The sequence below is a fragment of the Salmo trutta genome, chromosome 6 (assembly GCF_901001165.1).
Source record: "Salmo trutta chromosome 6, fSalTru1.1, whole genome shotgun sequence".
Taxonomy (NCBI): domain Eukaryota; kingdom Metazoa; phylum Chordata; class Actinopteri; order Salmoniformes; family Salmonidae; genus Salmo; species Salmo trutta.
In genome coordinates, this window is record NC_042962.1 from 27,159,088 (window position 1) to 27,179,024 (window position 19,937).

The 19,937-nt window shown below is 43.4% G+C and overlaps 2 protein-coding genes across 2 annotated transcripts; both read right to left on the reverse strand.

Moving 5' to 3' along the window:
* Positions 1-5,471: 5,471 nt before the first annotated feature.
* On the reverse strand, positions 5,472-6,817 carry LOC115195210 (transcription factor Sox-17-alpha-A-like). The gene is made up of 2 exons (XM_029754995.1): positions 6,318-6,817; positions 5,472-6,214 (listed from the first exon to the last, which is right to left on the reverse strand). The coding sequence occupies exons 1-2, from the start codon at positions 6,625-6,627 to the stop codon at positions 5,559-5,561; spliced, it is 966 nt and encodes a 321-aa protein (XP_029610855.1). The 5' UTR covers positions 6,628-6,817; the 3' UTR covers positions 5,472-5,558.
* Positions 6,818-15,141: 8,324 nt separating this feature from the next.
* On the reverse strand, positions 15,142-19,920 carry LOC115195774 (39S ribosomal protein L15, mitochondrial). The gene is made up of 5 exons (XM_029756008.1): positions 19,737-19,920; positions 19,130-19,287; positions 18,790-18,955; positions 16,122-16,245; positions 15,142-16,011 (listed from the first exon to the last, which is right to left on the reverse strand). The coding sequence occupies exons 1-5, from the start codon at positions 19,839-19,841 to the stop codon at positions 15,674-15,676; spliced, it is 891 nt and encodes a 296-aa protein (XP_029611868.1). The 5' UTR covers positions 19,842-19,920; the 3' UTR covers positions 15,142-15,673.
* Between the last annotated feature and the right edge of the window lie 17 nt (positions 19,921-19,937).

A 19,937-nucleotide genomic window follows, 5' to 3' on the forward strand; every position in this document is an offset into this window, starting at 1 on the left:
GTCATACAGTGGTGCTCCGGTCAGCATTGTGACTGCAGCTGAGAACTAGCTACCCTGCTGAGAGGCTGGGGCTGTATCACTCGGGCTTACCCTGCTAAGCCAATTACTACAGGTGTTAAAGTCCTCATGTCAATACAAGCTAACAGGTGCCCACCATTGAGGGGAAACAGCAGGATGGAGAGCGTGTGAGGACGAAGGTGTGAGGGGACGGCCAGATTGTGCCCCCCCATGAGACATGCTGTTGGAATTGCTACTGGAATTCTCATCGTACGGAGATGTCAGGCAGTGACACACACGGACGCAGGTCGCACGCACGCACGCACTCACGCACGCACACAGGTATTGTTCACGTCCCTGACCTACACACATTGCTAACAGATTCCTTTACCTTCGAGAATAGGTCGTCCAGAGAAGGCACATTCCACAGACACATCAAAAAGCGTTGAAGAAGAACTGTGAACGACACATCTTAAAGTGTATAGGAGCTTGTTATTGGGATTTAGAGTTTAAACTGTAGAGGGAGGCTGTGCTTTGTTTTAGGGTCCACTATTGACCTGATATTTATTCACAAACAACATGATAACAGCGTCATTATTATTACCTAATCAATACCTCCTTTGGGATTCTATGCCACCTAGGGCGGCAGGTAGCCTAGTGGTTAAGCGTTGGACTAATAACCGGAAGGTTGCAAGATCGAATCCCTGAGCTGACAAGGTAAAAAATCTGTTGTTCTGCCCCTGAACAAGGCAGTTAACCCACTGTTCCTAGGCCGTCATTGAAAATAAGAATTTGTTCTTAACTGACTTGCCTAGTTAAATAAAGGAGAAAAAAAATAGGTAGCACTAAGCACATTTCAGTAAATATCAAATCATTACCAGTTGTTAAATACATATGAATAACATTCATGAATCATTATAATGCATTACAGTTGTAATATATTGAAGTTATAACCTGATAGTGACGTAGAATTATTTTGCTTACGAAGGGATGTCCCAGGTGCATTGAGGTATGGAGAAAGCACAGGGAATCTTTTCCTGTGATGTGTGGACACGGCAACATGCCATCAGGAAGGCACACGGAATCAGTCTCATCAAATCATCAAAACACAACTGCACAAACAGTCAGACCCTCACATGCATACTCCTACTCTGAGTCATAGTGCACTGTGAGACATTCAGGAAACGCTCTGACGTCATTTCCAGAGGATGTAGTGCACTAGTGTGGGGTAGTGGGCTTGGTGCTAAATGAACAAACTCCAGAAGATCACTGTGAGGGTAGCTCCTGTGAGTTACTCATCATTAGTTACTCATCGACCTTACACTGATCCAAGTGTCCAGGGCCCCAGTTTTCAAAGATGATCTATCCTGATTTTTAAGCGGTCCGATTGGATTAAACAGAATGAATAGAATGGGAGTCCCCATTCAAGTCAAGGATTTGTCCGTTCTATTCAATCTATTGTTATGCATTTAATCCTTAGGCAAAATCCAAACAGATAATTTTTGAAAAACTGGGCCCAAGTGATCATTTACAAAAGTAGAACTCAACAGATTATTTTGGGGTCAAGCACAAGCACACACACACGTACGCTCGCACACACAGTACATACGACTACGCATACATTGAGGGTTGTGTGTGTAATCAGTTCCTATGTGTGTTTGTTGACAGTCTCTGGGCTCAGGGGCCTCTAATAGAGTATTGTATCTTCCCAGCAGGTCACAGGGGCCACACCCAGATGCCCCATTCTATTCAGTCTATCTGTCAGACTAAAACCCTATTACTGTAATCAGCTGTCTGGTTCTCTGGTGGTGTCTCCCAGTTCCCAGGTCTCTGTCTGGGTCCCTGAGTCCAGAGGCACTTACTCCACTCCACAGAAGGACCCCCACTGTGTTCCCCCGTGGACACCAAAGGTCCCCATCACCTCTCCCTTTTCCTCTCTCTCTTCTCCCACCTCTCTTCTCCTCTCTCCCTTCTCTTCTCCCACCTGCCTTCTCCTCTCTCCATTCTTCCCCTCTCATCTCTACCTTCTCCTCATCCCTCTCCATTGTCCCCAGAGACAGGGGCCAATGCCAGGTTCCTACCCAAACCAGTCAATTATAGCCTGTGTCTGTGTAAAGACCTGCGAGATTAACAGGTGAAATCCCTTTGAAACTGTGCCCTGATGAGGTTATTGTAATCTGATTGGCCCAATTAGAGCTTGATTGGGGTCGCCCCAGATAGACTCATAATTAACTGTTCTGCCATCAGATTTTTATCAGAGACAGATCTTTGATTAATGAATTGGTTTTAAAAGGTGGTGGTTTTCTAGGTTTTCATCTCAAGCACGCTGTACACCTACAGCGGATGGTGGCCATTTTAAGCTGGAGTCAGACACACATTTCCCTGCCTATTTATTTTGATTAATTAATGAATGCATTTCATAATTTTCCAGGCTCTTTATGTGGTCCATTCCAGTGGCACGTCTATCAAACAGACTTTCTATTACATTATATACAGAAACACAGTCAGTTTCTAGTTAAGAAGCCATTGAGTGTCTTACTTCATACTGTTTCCTGTTTGAGTTTCCTTCTCGTCCACAGACAGAGGAGACATTCCTGAAGGAGAATTCACGGATGAGCACTATCAGTAGAGAGCAGCCCTGGATTTACCCCAAATGCACCCTGTGCCTAGAACAGGAAATCATTGATGACCTTCATGTTTGAGTTGAAAGAAGAAAATCTCCAATTATAGCTTTTAAAATCTGAAGAATGCCCTCTGTAAGCAAATACCGACCTATTTTAAGGTTGAATGTAAACTCAAGCTATTTATAAGATCAATATTCTACATACCAAATTCTAATATTTATAGATGTAATCTCTAACTACGAAACTGTTTTAGTCCTAGGAATGTCTCCTTAGGGCCTGTAACATAGTTGACATATCAGTCTCCAGATTCCATAAATTCTTCCCAACAGATAACTGAATGGATTTCTAAGACATTCCACCTTGAAAGTATACACATTTCCTGAGTATAATGTAAATATGCAATATTATGCTAAACTAAATTTAGATCACTTCAATTTATATTTATCCCCTGTCTCGGCACAATAGTGCAAAAAGATGGATAATTCACGTACAATTTCTACTTCACAAGTAGATTCACTCATTATAAATCTAAGGAATTAAATTAATTGTTTCCACTTGCCCTACTGGTGTCCTCTGCTGTTTACTGTTGATCATAGGAATCCTTTCACTGCTATTGTTGACACTGTCTTTGTTTGTCCTTCAGGAAATCCCTGAAACTGAATATTAATTGTTGCTAAGAGACCGAATTACAACAGAAAACACACTTGAGGAAATTATTATGAGTTTAGAGAGAGAGAGAGAGAGAGCGAGAGAGAGAGAGAGAGAGCGAGAGAGAGAGAGAGAGAGAGAGAGAGAGAGAGAGAGAGATATGAGAGTAGTTGTTGTAAACTACATGACCAAAAGTATGTGGACACCTGCTCATTGAACATTTATTTCCAAAATGATGGGCATTAATATGGAGTTGGTCCCCCCTTTACTGCTATAACAGCCTAGCTCTTCTGGGAAGGCTTTCCAGTAGATGTTGGAACATTGCTGCAGGGACTTCCCTTCATTGGAAGATTAACCTTCACTGGAACTGAGGGGCCTAGGCCGAACAATGAAAAACAGCCCCAAACCGTTATTCCTCCTCCACCAAACTTTACAGTTGGCGCTATGCATTCGGGCAAGTAGCGTTCTCCTGGCATCCACCAAACCCAGATTTGTCCGTCGGACTGATAGATGGTAAAGCGTGATTCATCACTTCAGAGAACGTATTTCCACTGCTCCAGAGTCCAATGGTGGCAAGCTTTACACCACTCCAGCTGACAATTGGCATTGTGCATGGTGATCTTAGGCTTGTGTGCTGCTGCTCAGCCATGGAAACCCATTTCATGAAGCTCCCGATGAACAGTTCTTGAGCTGTCGTTGGAACTCGGTAGTGAGTTTTGAAATTGAGGACAGATTTTTTTCTTTCAGCACTCGGCGGTCCATGTGAGCTTGTCTGTCATACAACGTTGCGGCTGAGCCGTTGTTGCTCCTAGACGTTTCCACTTCACAATAACAGCACTTGCAGTTGACCAAGGCAGCTCTAGCAGGATAGAAATGTGACGAACTGACTTGTTGGAAAGGTGGCATCCTACAGTGTGACGGTGCCACGTTTGAAGTCACTGAGCTCTTCAGTAAGGCCATTCTACTGCCAATGTTTGTCTATGGAGATTGGATGACTGTGTGCTAGATTTTATACACCTGTCAGCAACGGGTGTGGCTGAAATAGCCGAATCCACTCATTTGTATATATTTGTATATTAGCGTATTTATGTGTGAGAGAGAGTCTCTCAGCCACACATAAACACAGTGTCTGAGCGGTTTTACATGGGTATCATGGGAATGGATCTGACGTCAAATGTCTTCCGTTCATTCAGGTGGCTGTCGGTTGGTGCCTGGAAGTGCTGAGGAGAGCAGCTCTTCGGGCCCCTAATCAGCCCTCTCTCCCTGGGCAGGTCTCTCCCTTGGTCTCCATCCTGCACTTCCCCCTTCCCCACAATAATAACCGTCCCTGTCATTATTCAACGTTTCCTCATGTGAACCCTTCTTAAAGGATGCTTTTGAAAATATGTGTTGGTGAATCTGAGCGGCGTTGGTGGGGAGTGGGGACTTGTGATGTGTTTTATTTGAGCATGGAGCTCTGCCTGTCTGGCCCTATGCCCTGCCACAATGCTTGACGAGTCAATAGTTTGCACTGGGTTAGCCCAGTCAGGTTGGGGCAGAGTGGGATAAACATTTTCATAAATGGATAAACATTTGGCAGCCAGAGGCATAGAATTTGGGAGATGTGTAATATTTTTGGCATATTTTTAGAGCCTTTGTGAGATGTTTTAAAATGAAACAGGAAGTTTGGAAGTTTATGCCCCTGGCGCCATTTCCCTCCCAACGCCCGGGGACGAGAAATACACAGGGCTAGAGATAAAACAGTATGTCAACAGCCTGGCTTCTGCCAACGGCGGGACAAGCAATAACCCTGACGGCATCTCAGTCCACTCCAGTTTGTTGATATAACTAATAAATATTCCAGATCATTTGTAGCCAGTCATCCATCGTAATAGAAATTCAAAAGAAACGTCGTTCTTTATAAATGAATCTGTTGAAATGCTGTATCATTTGGCGCACCACACACTGTTAAGCGTAGCGTACACATTAGAGTATTTTCTGTTAATAACTACGACAACAACGAAAACGTAAAGGTTCTTTTCAATTTATTCATAAGACATATTTGGTTGGGAAACACTCTTTTATCAATAAGAGTACATTTTGACAAAAACAAAACAAACAATATAAATAATAATGCTAAACACGTCATGTTTAAAACGTGTAACGTAATTTCCATACATCTAAATAGTAACAATAGGTTGGGGGAAAAATATATAATTTCAATAAATACATTTGGGAGTTGACATGCTGTGCACGCTAACGACTCTCAAATGTTCAGGACCCCCATAGGCTACCCCACTGGTGATAATTTTACTCCAGTGGCTCAGGCTGGCATGTGGACGGGCCAAAGTACTGTTCGAACTCACTGGGGTCCAGATCATAGAGCATGTCCAGCTGAACCTGCTCCAGATAGAACTCCAGAGAGGGGCCAGTGGGGGGGCACAGCTGGGGGCCTGAGGCCCTAAAGTCCCCCTGCTCCCTGTGAGACATAGCACAGGCTGGGTTGGGGGGCCCACACTGCTGCAGCCCATGCTGGGTAGAGTAGTACGGATGAGGCTCTGCTGGGTATGCCGCAGTGTTAGAGTACATTAGAGGCTTGTTAGAGAATGTGGCTGCTGGATTTGTGTAAATTAACCTGTCTGGGAAGGTCTCCCTGGGAAGATGGGAAAAGCATGCCTGGGAGGATGGGTAGGTGGTTGGATTTGGGTAGGCTTGCTGCTGATGGGACTGGTTCTGGATGAGGTAGTTGAGGTCATAAGGCATGGCGAAGTCTTTACTGCAGAGGGTGGAGAGAGGGACAGTGGCCTCCACAGGCAGGGGCCCTTTGGGGCCCTTTTTCAGCTGCTTCTTCCTGCGAGGCCGGTACTTGTAGTTGGGATGGTCAATGGTGTGCTGTACTCTCAGGCGCTCAGCCTCCTGCATGTAGGGTCGCTTCTCTGACAGAGACATGGCCTTCCAGGTCTTACCTGCAGCAAAACAATCATGTTAGTTATCCATATATAATTGTTGAAATATGAATAGTCCCGTCATAGTTTTAATTCAAATGGGAATTATTTGAATGAAACTTACCGAGAATTTTGCTGAGGTCGGTATTCTCCAGGTCAGGGTTGAGTTGGGCCAAGCGTCTGCGCTCCTCCTTGGTCCAGATAATAAAGGCGTTCAGCGGCCTTCTGACCCGCGTCTCTGCGGATGGTTTCGGCTCAGGACTGGCGCAGCTGGAGTCAGAGTTGACCGAGATAGGACTGGTTGACCTAGAGCCCGGGGACATCGCCTCGGACATCAGCTCACTCCGGGAAGACTCACCGCAGAACTTGTCGCTTTCAAACATGGCTTTCGTTGGGCACGGTTCGAAATGTGTGGAGATCGGATCAAAGTACATGGTTACTATCTTTTTAACCTTTGAGGTTGCTCTCCTACTCCAGTATTGATGGAGACGGGCTATATGCGCTCCTTCCACCAATGGGTGCCCAGGAGGAGTGGATTTAAGGTGTGAAATCCAGGTGTTTTCTCAAGTCATTGATAGTCCTTGATGCCTCAATCTATCATCAGTCATGAAACCGAAATTGACATTTAATGTTAACTCAAAAGAATACACGTAAGCCTATTATTTCCTTTTCGAAAAAAAAAAAAGAATTTATAATAACCCTTTTAAAATGTTTCGTGATAAATGCTGTCATGATTCGCTGCAATGACTGCTCGGTTGCATCACGACAATCTTGGCAAAGTTGACATAGCTCTAGATGTCTTCACAGGCTAATAATAAGGTATTCATCACGGATTTACTTTTTAGGAAGCTGGCAAATTCCTATGCCTTAAATAAATCGGATGACTACTTCATTCTCCCTTTGAAATATCTTTCCGGTTTTTTTTTTTGAGGCATTACTTTTTCCTGTGTGTGATGAACAAAATGAGATAAATTGGCCATCACTCGAACATTAAAGTTACGTGGCAGTACTTTAGTAATTCATTAAAAGGCCACGGGTCACGTGCAAATGGCCCTGTCCTCTTATCAGGTCCACTGTCTCTATCAAAGCACATTTTACAGGACCGTAACAAACATGATCAAGGCGGCTTTATTATAAGATTACGGCGCACAAATATTTACCACCAACAAAAGAGACACATCAACTTTTGAAAAGGCCGCATTACAAGCTCACCTTTGTGTGTGACAGTGGTCTATTTCAAGTCGATTCATCAGTAGGTCTATAATAAAATAAATAGTCTATTGAGCTAATGCCATCTTGGACATGCTGTGGGTGTTCATGGGTTAACACAAAGACATATCCAGTATGTAAAAATACATCAGTAAGAAAAATATGCAGCCTATTTTAAACAGGCCTTTTTTTGACAGCTTCGCGTGCGTGGTCGTGTTGCCTTTGCCTTGTCAGGTTTTTCGGAGTGATAAGATTTGCACAGGAAGTCCTAAAAGGTCAGGAAGGAAAATCTATTGGAGTTGTGTGGTACAAGGGACACTGTAACCCCCTAGAGAGCTAGGGCGAGCTATGTTTTCATATAAACATGTTTCATTTTTACAACTCCTGAGATTGTTCATGAACTCGCAAACTTCGATGTCAAAATAACCTCAGCGAGTCAACGAACCCTGGCCGTGAAGCGTAGCCTTTGACTTCAGTCAGTGTGTTCCTGTTGATTTTCAATTTGCATGACTAGTCTAAAAAAGTTTTAACATTATATAATTCCTCTCGGTTTCATCTGATAATCCCACTCTATTTTCTTTGATTACACATCTGATTATACATCCCATCAACTTCAACAACAAAGGCTAGGGTCATTACAGCAGTTTATGCCGATGTGGAATCAAGAATACATTGGGGAACGCCCGTCATCCATTCTGGCCTGTACCTGCAACGTTTTCTTTGTGGCTAGACGACTTGCTGTCATGTCTTCAGCCTCTGCTGTTAAGATGTCAAAAAGGAATATAATGGGTCTTATTGTGAGAATACACACGACAGTGTGCTTCATTAATTTCGGCCTCCACCTGCACTGTTTAGTATAGCGACAGACGAATTGCTGTCATGTAGTCTGTCTTTAGGCCCCGTAAAAAAAAGGTAATGGATGTTGACACCTTGATCAAACAGACGAGTCAGTTCTGATGTTGTTGCCTCCGGCTAATTCAATAACAGGGGGGTCGAGGTTTCGTTTTCTTTTAGATACTCCTCTTTGAGACCGTTTAAAGTAGACTCTTCGAAGTAGAGGGATCAGTCTGAGAGTCGGCACAGCGAAACTTTGGGCCCCGAGGTGTATGTTTGTGAATCGATACAATGCTATGCTTGCTTTATTACACAGTCTAATGCTAACATAACGAAGTAATCGAATTGAAGTGAAGTACTCCAATTTAAGCATAGGCTAGCCACACTAAATGTGGCTGAGTAGGCTATAGCCCTATTTGTTTAAATTGCTCTAGGCCTAGTAAAATGTGTTAATGAGGGTTTATATTTTCATGATCTCGCACGGGATCCGTTTAGTATGATTGCGCGCTTGACGTTGCATACGAAACTAATCACATTAAGTTATATAGCCCAATGGAAATTTCAAAGGATTTTTTTCAAATTCATTTTCGTTATTATTTATTAGTTTACAAACGAATGAGTTACAGACATACATTTTGTAGGGATATAGCTTCATATCACATACTTTATTACAAGTCCACACGATCGAGTTACACGACACAAGGAGTACTTATGTGTTAGAAAGCATTATTAGCTTAATAAAGCCAATAAAAACATATATTTTTTTATACCCACAAAATGTATTTCAATGTTTTTCAGGGACTGTAAGAATTAGGATTAGAATCCACATCCGAGTGTTAGAAAGCACACAGGCAGCTGCCGCGAGAAAAGCGCTAATGGATGTAATTAATTCGCTTGAACGACTCAGCATGAATACAATAATGTTAGTTTCGCTTGACGTTTCTGTAAATTGGGCAAATATTGGAGAATTTAGTCATATTTAACATTGAAAGTAGCTCATCTTATTTCCCCCTTAATTCTGTTATCTATTTACAGTTGAAGTCGGAAGTTTACATACACTTACGCTGGAGTCATAAAAACTCGTTTTTCAAACTCTCCACAAATTTCTTGTTAACAAACTGTAGTTTTGGCAAGTCGGTTAGGACATCTACTTTGTCCATGACACAAGTAATTTTTCCAACAATTGTTTACAGACAGATTATTTCACTTATAATTCACTGTATCACAATTCCAGTGGGTCAGAAGTTTACATACACTAAGTTGACTGTGCCTTTAAACAGCTTGGAAAACTCCTAAAAATGATGTCATGGCTTTAGAAGCTTCTGATAGGCTAATTGACATCATATGAGTCAATTGGAGGTGTACCTGTGGATATATTTCAAGGCCTACCTTCAAACTCAGTGCCTCTTTTCTTGACATCATGGGAAAATCAAAAGAAATCTGCCAAAACATTGTAGACCACCACAAGTCTGGTTCATCCTTGGGATCAATTTCCAAATGCCTGAAGGTAACACGTTCATCTGTACAAACAATAGTACGCAAGTATACACATCATGGGACCATGCAGCCGTCACACCGCTCAGGAAGGAGACGCGTTCTGTCTCCTAGAGATGAATGTACTTTAGTGCGAAAAGTGCCAATCAATCCCAGAACAACAGCAAAGGACCTTGTGAAGATGCTGGAGGATACAGGTACAAATGTATCTTTATCCACAGTAAAACGAGTCCTATATAGACATAGCCTGATAGGCCGCTCAGCAAGGAAGGAGCCACTGCTCCAAAACCGCCATAAAAAAGACAGACTACAGTTTGCAACTGCACATGGGGACAAAGATCGTACTTTTTGGATTAATGTCCTCGGGTCTGATGAAACAAAAATAGAACTGTATAGCCATAATGACCATCGTTATGTCTGGAGAAAAAAGGGGGAGGCTTGCAAGTCGAAGAACACCATCCCAAACGTTAAGCACAGGGGTGGCACCATCATGTTGTGGGGGTGCTTTGCTGCAGGAGGGACTGGTGCACTTCACAAAATAAATGGCATCATGAGGATGAAAAGTTATGTGGATATATTGAAGCAACATCTCAAGACGTCAGTCAGGAAGTTAAAGCTTGGTCGCAAATGGGTCTACCAAATGGACAATGAGCCCAAGCATACTTCCAAAGTTGTGGCAAAATGGCTTAAGGACAACAAAGTCAAGGTATTGGAGTGGCCATCACAAAGCCCTGACCTTAATCCTATAGAAAATTTGTGGGCAGAACTGAAAAAGTGTGTACAAGCAAGGAGGCCTACAAACCTGACTCAGTTACACCAGCTCTGTCAGGAGGAATGGGCCAAAATTCACCCAACTTATTGTGGGAAGCTTGTGGAAGGCTAACTGAAATGTTTGACCCAAGTTAAGCCATTTAAAGGCAATGCTACCAAAAACTAATTGAGTGTATGTAAACTTCTGACCCACTGGGAATGTGATGAAAGAAATCAAATCTGAAATAAATCATTCTCTCTACTATTATTCTGACATTTCACATTCTTAAAATAAGTGGTGATCCTAACTGATCTAAGACTGGGAATTTGTACTAGGATTAAATGTCAGGAATTGTGAAAAACTGAGTTTAAATGTATTTGGCTAAGGCGTATGTAAACTTCCGACTTCAACTGTACCTTTGGCATTTACTGGTCATAAAATAAGACATATTGATTTTTTTTTTTTTTGAGTTGTCCTAGATTTTCATTATCTTCTTAACCATTCTGTTTTGTCATGAACTGCAGGTAGGTGAGTAATGTTTAATCTAACTGGTTTCTTAATCTCTGAATGGATGTCAGTATGCCCAGAGTAGGCATATCATTGCATTGTTTGATGCATGCCATTGTGACTGTTGAAATCTAAGCAACTAGGGACAGTGCTGTTGCTGAATGGTCACTATAATGTTTGTATGGGGATTGTTCTCTGAAGATTCCCCATCACAATGTTCCATTGTATTGGACAGAAGTCATATATGAGACACTCCTCTCTGTCTTCAGTCTGATTTGGAGTGAGCCAGGATGGCACAAGTGGAGAGATCAGCACTGGAAGTCTCCAGGGGTCTCCTCTCCAGTCTACCTGCCCGAGGAGCACCTTCTCTGCAACACTCTCACTGGATTACTGGGGCTGTGGGAAGATGCAGCCATAGGCAGGTCAGAATAAAGATCCCTGCTAGGACAGTGGCTTGGATGTGGATCGTGTATGTACCTGCCTAGGACATGCTGGAGCAAATTCTGTCCCTCGATGGAACTAGGACATGCAGTAGAAAGAGGAAGCTCACCGGATGCAGTGACGTGAGGCTGATTAGCTGGATATACTCATCTTAATCACCAGTGGAACCATATTGCACTGTGTCAGTGTGGTGTGCCCGCAGGGGATTACATTTGTAGGCGGTGCAACTGAAGTTAAAATGTGCAGATCCTATCATCTCCCATCCTAGAATGATCTTCACCAACCATACTTTGAAACTCTGTGTGTTTGAAGTAACTACAAGGACAAATGTGCAACAACACAATGGAGACCGAAAAAAAGAGTATTTCTAACAAGAGGATGTAAAGCAAGGTCATGTGTCTTGGGGGCTTTGTTGACGAACCTCTGTATTCCAGTGGACTCGTATAAAACATGCCCATACGGAGATACTGGTGAGTTTCCATACAGTGGCTTTTCATAGCAAACTGTGATCTGAGGTTTGAGGTGTGAATTGCATTGTTTCACAAAACCGTGTGAGATGGCATTATGTGGAGTGGGTTTCTGCATGGTGACTGTTGGTTCAGACTCCTACTGTATTGTATGGACCCAGGAGGCTGGCATCGGTTGCACTGTTAGCCTCAGACACCATTCTATGCAGCAGCCTTCCCCCCTCTTCTCTCCTTCTGCCTGCATCCAGCCAGTGCTAATCAGGTTTTTGAGCACACACCATAGACTAAGGCCTCAGCCCTGGGTGCCAGCCCCAGCACTTGTAAACAGTGCCCTGCCCTGGTCTGTCCTACGTGGGGATAACTTAAGAGGATTAACCCCCCCCCCCCTAATGTGGCTTAATGGGGTCTCATTAGTTGAACACAATGATGTCCCCACCTCTCAGAGCAGATAACACACCATGCTTTTAGCCCCAAACAGAGCTTAAAACCCATCCTCAGACCATCAAACTCAGGTTGCATATGCAGTAGCAGGGGCCAGACACAGAATGGGTGTATAAGGCTACATCATTGTTTGCGGTAATTTCATCATGATTATGTATTCATTTAAGGGTGATTTGCGTTTTTTTTTTTTAAAGATACACTTGAAATATATATTCTAATACATCATTTTATTTCTGTTTTCTTTTCATATGTTTAAGTCCAATGCTTGGAATATTAAATAAAACAAGACAAACACGATCTAGGTACTGATATTACAATGTTGTAACACATTCAGTGGTTATGAAGGAGTCAAATATATAGCACAATAAACAGCATGACAGCAAGAACACAACATTGTTGGTTTAGAAAAGACAAATATAAAAGAGGCGTCTAGAGATCCAACGGGAACCAATGATGGCTGTCTATTGTGTCAGGCTTCTGTGACACGATGAGGAAAAAGCACTTCGTTGTTCTTATCCTATCATCGGATTAAAACTTTATTCTTGCCTATGAGGATTTACTGGTGTAAATCCCTTATGGGTTACACATAAATGCCTTCCGTTGCAAAATGCATTGCTCCGCGGCTCTGAAATACGCTACTGAAGGGAAGATCATTTTCAGTCATGCCTAAAAACAATTCTATTCTTTGTAAATGAGCAATTGTATTCTGGACCTGGCCCTCTGATAAGACCCTTATCTGTTAAATTGAGTGCTTCTTTTATTATCCGGGCTATTGAGCTTGGGCATTTGATGAAGTGGTGTTGTATTGCCACAGCAGGCTATTGCACTATACATCCAATCTAGACAGTCTCAGTCACTGAGCCTCTCTGCTGTTCTACAGCGCTGTCATGGACACGGCATCCCATCATGGTGCTGTGCACTATACCAGATTGTCATATTTTAACCAAAGGTAAAGACTTGTCCCCAAGTGATGTACAGCATAGCCCTTTGACCTGTCCCACGGTACTGTCCCACTGCTCCTCCCTGTCCTGTCACTAGTCTTGTCTGTGTGTCTGTCTTGCCTGTGTGATCCCTCTGGCAGACAGACAGACAGAGCTCCATCTGATTGTAATTGCCTCTAACTATTAACTGGTCTGGATAAGCAGGAGTGTAGAACCCTCACCAGACCTGCGAGACACCATGATATCTGCGTCTGTCCCAAACGACCTACTCAGCGATAGCCAATAGGCAATCACAATGATCTGGTCTACTTGGACAACGACAATGTTGAATGTTTAATTAGATAGTGTGAACTGGGCAGACTATCACACTCAAGACATTAGATTATTTGGAGCACAAGCCATGGTAAATGCTTTGTAAACTCCCAGCAAATATTTGAAATCGTCAATGTTGGAGAATGGCTTAGGGAACTCGATTGATGGCGTTTCTACAAAACGTTGTTTAGTCTGTCTAATTTAGTTGAGTCTAATAACACTTTAGTCCACTGTTATACAAAAGTGATGCTTTCTGTGTAGATACTTAAAATTCAACATGTACTCCAGCCTAGGGATTTGAGAACCATCCTGAAGATTTAAACCAGAACCAGATTCAAAAGGATTTCTGTTGCTTTGAAGATAAGGACTGTAGCTCTGCAATAAACAGTAATTGTTTAGTTGCTTTCCTGTGGTGTGATTTATTTAAAGTACTGTGCTGTAAGATTTCAGGCTTGTTTTCCTGGCAGGGCCTGACATGTGTGTACAGTGTCTACTAGGTGTATATGTAGGTTTATTATCGCCAACAAGATGCCAATCCTGAGATTCCCACCTCCATCACCCGCACCCCCCCCCCCCCCCCCCCCCCCCATTCACACATGACCCCACCTAGAAAACACTCATGATGACCTTCGAATGTGACCTTTGCACAGTATACAGAAATAGCATAATGACACATTTAACTACCTAAGTAGTAACAATGGGATTAGAACATTTTTCATTTAAGAAATGAACAGTTGTGCACTGTAAAATTCCCCTAACATTGCAATTGTGAAAGTCTAAGCCAAACATGTTCACATCTATGCCACCTTTAAGGGTCCAACAGATAAGGGTCCTATTACAACACACCAAAGCTATTTACAATACACCCTGTAGATAATCCAGATAAAATAATACAAGTAAATTCAAACCAACATTGTTTAGTTCATATGAACCCAAGTAAAGTTTATTTCTATTGAAAATCCCTGCATCATCAGTACGAGTATAGAAAAAGCATGGCAGTGGCACTACTGGGCTGCTGGTCCCCTACACGCTCACACACACAAACATATGCTTCCCTAGATAAAGACTTTCATGCAGCAGAAAGACAATGTCAGCATAGAATACCAAGTTATTTATGGAGAGCACGTTTTGTCTTCAAAGAAAATAGGAGTGGGATGGGAAATACAGTATGAATATAAGGGCCTTTTCTGATTTGATTTATTATTTTATCGATGTGGAATACCTCATCCTAGTATTGCCGGAAAGGGTTATCATTTAGATAACAATCAGGAAGTGATTTTGGAGCATTACATCAATACACAATCGTGGCATTTTCTAAATACTCTTTACATTTCAGTCAGCTTTAGATCATAACAGGGGTAGAACTACAAGTGTGTGTGCCTCAGATTGTGTTCCAAACAAGGGGGGGTTACAATCGTTTGAACATCCAGGCCAGGATACAGCTGCCTATGACTCATTTCAAACTCCCCCTTCTCCAGCCAAGGCAGCCCATTTTACATTTAACACACATCAGCAGGCATCTGCTTCCTGTTTTTATTCTTTGAGTTTATCTTATTTTTCTTATTTCCCCCTCACCTGTTGGTGGTCTATGTTCCTTCCATCATGTTGGACATTGGTGTTTCCAGCCAGGGGAACCAAAGCACCATCAGCGGAAGTGATCATTACAGCACTTTCATCCGAGACTGCAGTGGGGTTACCAATCAAAGTCAACACATTAGTCCAAGTGTCCGCTATCCCAAGAATATCCCTGATGAGTGCACGGCCGTACCATGTATGTAACCTAATCAAATTGAACTCCTCCGTCCACTGTAAGCATTGATCATAAAACATGGTGCATTACATACAGAGCTGCACCGTAGAAATACATTGTCAGAATTTGGGTGAAACACCCCTAAGATGAACGACAGAACAATGGCACTAAACGATGAACATAATACAGCACACGCGGTAGATCAGTGGTGTTAAGAAAAGCTGAATCTATTGTCAAGTTGTGCTCAGAGACATTCCCTTAAAAAAAAAAATAAAAAAAATCACCCATCATGACATTTATTGTACATCAACAGAGCATGTTTATTTGAATCCTTTATGAACTGTAATATTGGAGCAGTTTATCATCAGTCGGTTTCAGTATCTTCTTCTCGGCCATGTTGACCACCCAGCCTGGCGAGAGGCCAAAGAAGATCTGTCTGGGGTCCTTTATCATAGAGAGCATGTGGAACAACTCGTCTTTGGAAATGTCCGGTAAAACGTAGCCATACTTCTGGGCCAAGGCTATCCGTGCTTTTTGAATCTTCTCTGGATCTGCCAGGTAACCCCGGTTGGCGGCATCTGTGTAGTAGGGGACCGTGTCTTCCCCAGGCAACATTCTCTTTGGAATGGGCTGTCCACTTATGAAGAATGGGACAGGCTTACAGAGGACCGCTAACAGACAGAGGAAAGCAAAAGGTTACAAACACTCCAAAATGCATACAATTTAAGTGGCGTCATAGCAAGATCATTAAGTTTTGGCCTAATGTGTCACTACTACTCACCAAGACTTCTGGGGTCATAGAAACCTGTAGTGACCATCCCTCCGTTTCTCTCAATGGCAGCAATGGCCTCTTCAGACGCCATCTGAACTTCTATGTTGACTTTCGCTGCAAAGATACCAGCACCCTAGTAACACACACAATTGGATGCAACATTAAATAAAATAGACTTCCAATACAGAACAAACTAGCGGGACGGGGAAAACAGTCTTTGGGTATCATAATGACAGCTACAATCTTAATTAGCTAAATACTGCCACCTACTGGCAAAAGATAGGTGCACTAAATAACTACAGATCCAAATCAAATGTTATTTGTCACATGCGCCAAATACAACAGGTGTAGACCTTACCGTGAAATGCTTAATTACAAGCCCTTAACCAACAATGCAGTTCAAGAAATAGCCATACTCCTAACATTACATATGTAACAGGGTTGGTTATGTTTCCACTCGCCTCTAAAAGGTGTATTTAATGTTCAAGCATTCTTATTGGTTGGTTCAATTCAGATGACAAGGCGTGCTGGTTTTTGCCCCGACTGAAGAACTTGGATTGCAACGCTTGGAGTCAGTTTTTGAGCGTCTCAAAGCCCATGATCTGAAATTAGCACCAAAGAAATGCCATTTCACGAAGAGGTCAGTGCGGTTCTTGGGGCATGTCATCAGTGAAGGAGGTGTGACCACAAACCCAGAAAAAGTGAAGGCTATTGCAGGGATGACAGAGAAGGATCTCATGGACGATAACATGGACGTGCCCTCCCAGGGGAAGATTCGGTTCTCTCTCGGAATGATAGTCTATTACCAGCAGTTCATTGAGGGGTGCTCCACCATCGCTAAGCCGCTGCGTGGGCTGGCAACTGGGACGAAGGCACCACGCCATGGGAAAGGCAAGAGGAAACGAGGAATACATAGGAAACTCACAGCAGCAGACTGGACTGGTGAGTGCAAACAGGCCTTTAGTCAGTTGAAACAAGCTCTCCTCGATCAGGTCATGCTAGCCCACCCTGATTTTAGTAGACCTTTCTTGCTGTCTGTAGACGCATCTAGTAATGGCTTAGGTGCTGTCCACTCCCAGGTGCCAGAGGATGGGTCTGCGGCCAGACCCGTAGCATTCGCTAGCAAATCACTTACTTATGCACAGTCAAAGTATCCTGCCCATAGGTTAGAGTTTTTTGCTTTACGCTGGGCCGTCTGTGAGAAGTTTAGTCATTGGCTAAGGGGCAAGCCTTTTACTGTATGGGCAGACAACAACCCATTAACGTACATCCTGTCCAAGCCCAAATTGGATGCCTGTGAACAGAGATGGGTTGCTAAACTCGCTCCATTCGAGTTTGACATCAAGTACATCCCCGGTCCCAAGAATGTCATTGCTGATGCACTCAGTAGACAGCCATTTGTGCAGCCGAGCGCTCTCCACCGCATCACAAGGGTTCCATACAAGGCCCTGCTGGAAGAAGCTGCGGGAGCACGTGCTGAGAAGGTGCAAGATGTGTTCCGCTGGTCGAACCACCCGTTCGACCTCGACAGCTGCTCACCGTCAATTGAGGCAGATGCCTGTGAAATTGTCACCGCCGGCCAAACTACCTCCTATCCTTCTCCTAGTCCTCTGTCAAAGGAAGCGCTGTCAGCAGTCCTGAGGTCGCAAGGGGAGGCTGGTCTACAGAACTGTGCGCTGCTACTGCCTCAGCTCACTCAGTCACTGGTGCCGTCTGAGACGTCAGATGTGAGAGTGCTATCGACCTGATATCAAAGCAGCGCCAGGATGACGCTCTCGCCAGAGTTGTCTTCTACGTGGACAGGGGCCGGAGACCTTCTAGGAGGGAACGTGGCCATGAACCACTCGAGGCTCTGCAGATTCTGAAGACCTGGGAGAAGCTCACTCTGAAAATGGGTGTACTATATCGCGTTACCAAAAGTTTGCTGTCATCGAAGAAGACGTACCAGTATGTAGTACCCACCTCCACGAGGGCGACAGTATTGAAGGGTGTCCACGATGAAGGTTCTTATTGTCACTGAGTGTACTGAACATGTACGTTTTCCTACGGGGTCTTTAAATTCCCCTAATTCTCTTTAGAGAATCGTCTTTGCACTGGAATATTTAGTGACATATATATCGCAAGGTATTGCATACCTCGTTTTGTTTCTTTATAGTATGCAAGTGTAATTCAGCAGGGGAGAATGTAACAGGGTTGGTTATGTTTCCACTTGCCTCTAAAGAAAGGTGTATTTAATGTTCAAGCATTCTTATTGGTTGGTTCAATTCTGATGACATGGTGTGTTGTTATTGGCCCCGCTTGCAGATAGGGTGAGATCGCGAATGTCAGGTCTCCCCAGTTTGAAAATGTGATGCAAGGGATTTTTACCATCGACAGCCATCAACATCGTTAAGCCCTGCACAACTAACATGACGTTTCCTATTTAACAACTGATAATAAATAATGCTCAACTGGGACCAGTGGCTGGGGTGACTTATTTGGACAAAATACAACGCAAGGAGAGTACGATTAACATCTGTTACACATACACATAAGCACTCAACTGCCTTTGTGAGATTGTGCTTCATCTCCAATGTTTAATTGAAGCTTCTGTAACAATTAACTCCCCCAAATCAAGCGGAGACATCGGCTAGCTATGGCAGTTTACGCGTGAACGTAGCCAAGACAACCATCTTACCTCGCCAACAAGCTGAACACCATAGTCTCTCTTCTGTGGCTGGATGGTCACTCCCCTGCCATTAACCAGCTGAGTCAGGTCAATGGGCTGAGTGGGGTCAACCCGGCCCAGGTCAATCAGATACTGCAGCCTGTTCAGGGTCAGGGGCTGGTACTGAGCCCGCCGACTGGGAAGAAGAGCACACATTTGTGAGTATAATCTCCTGTCTCTAGCTATGTATGTACAGAGATGCAGTATGAAAAGTTGAGGCCTTTTTTGCTTCTAGGCCACCAACTCTGTACAGTATGATCATTTGATGATAGAACATGGAGTGTTCAACAATGGACATCAATGTATTTACCTGTGTCCCTCATTGTAGCCGTATTTGGGGATGGCTAGATAGAAGGGAGTCTGACCCCCCTCGAACCCCAGGCGAGGTCGGTTGCCTCGCTGCCTCTCCCCTTTGTGACCCCGGCCACTTCTGTTTCCTCCATGTTGGCCTCTGCCTCGCTTCTTCTCCTGCAAAATAATAGACAAGATAAAAAAATACCAGCGTTAGAACAGCTGTACATATTCTTCACTATTAATGTTCAATAATATATCCATAGTAATTAATAGCTAATTGTTTGTCATTGGCACAGTGAATTCATGCAACGAGTGTCTGGTTGAGACGGCTAGACGAGACCAAAACTGTGTGACTAGAAATTATAACTACTATGCTATTTTCTTGTGTTTGATATAGCAGACAGTGATGATCACTGACCAACTGTGTTAAAATCAGATGTTGTGCTTACATTCTAGGAATAAACAAGAGATTTAGCTATAGCTAGCTACTATTTGTACAAGCAAGCCATCTTTGGCTGGCTAAGTTACACTAGCTAGCTAACGTTAGCTGATGGCTACTACTAGCCATGCTAGTTAGCTTGCTAGCTATTCAGCAACTGATGGTCTGGTAAACGCATACTTACAGCCTTCTTGGTCCCCGGTTCAGGTCGTAAGTTTGCTAATGAAATACGAGGCAAATTCTGCAAAATATCTAATGCCTTCCCACCAGGTTTTCTCGTAAAGGACATCGTCCTCTCCACATGTCAACGTTACCCAAGGACAAAATCGGCTACCATGGATATGGCTCACGTGACACACAATCTGGCATTTGCCGGAAGCGGAAG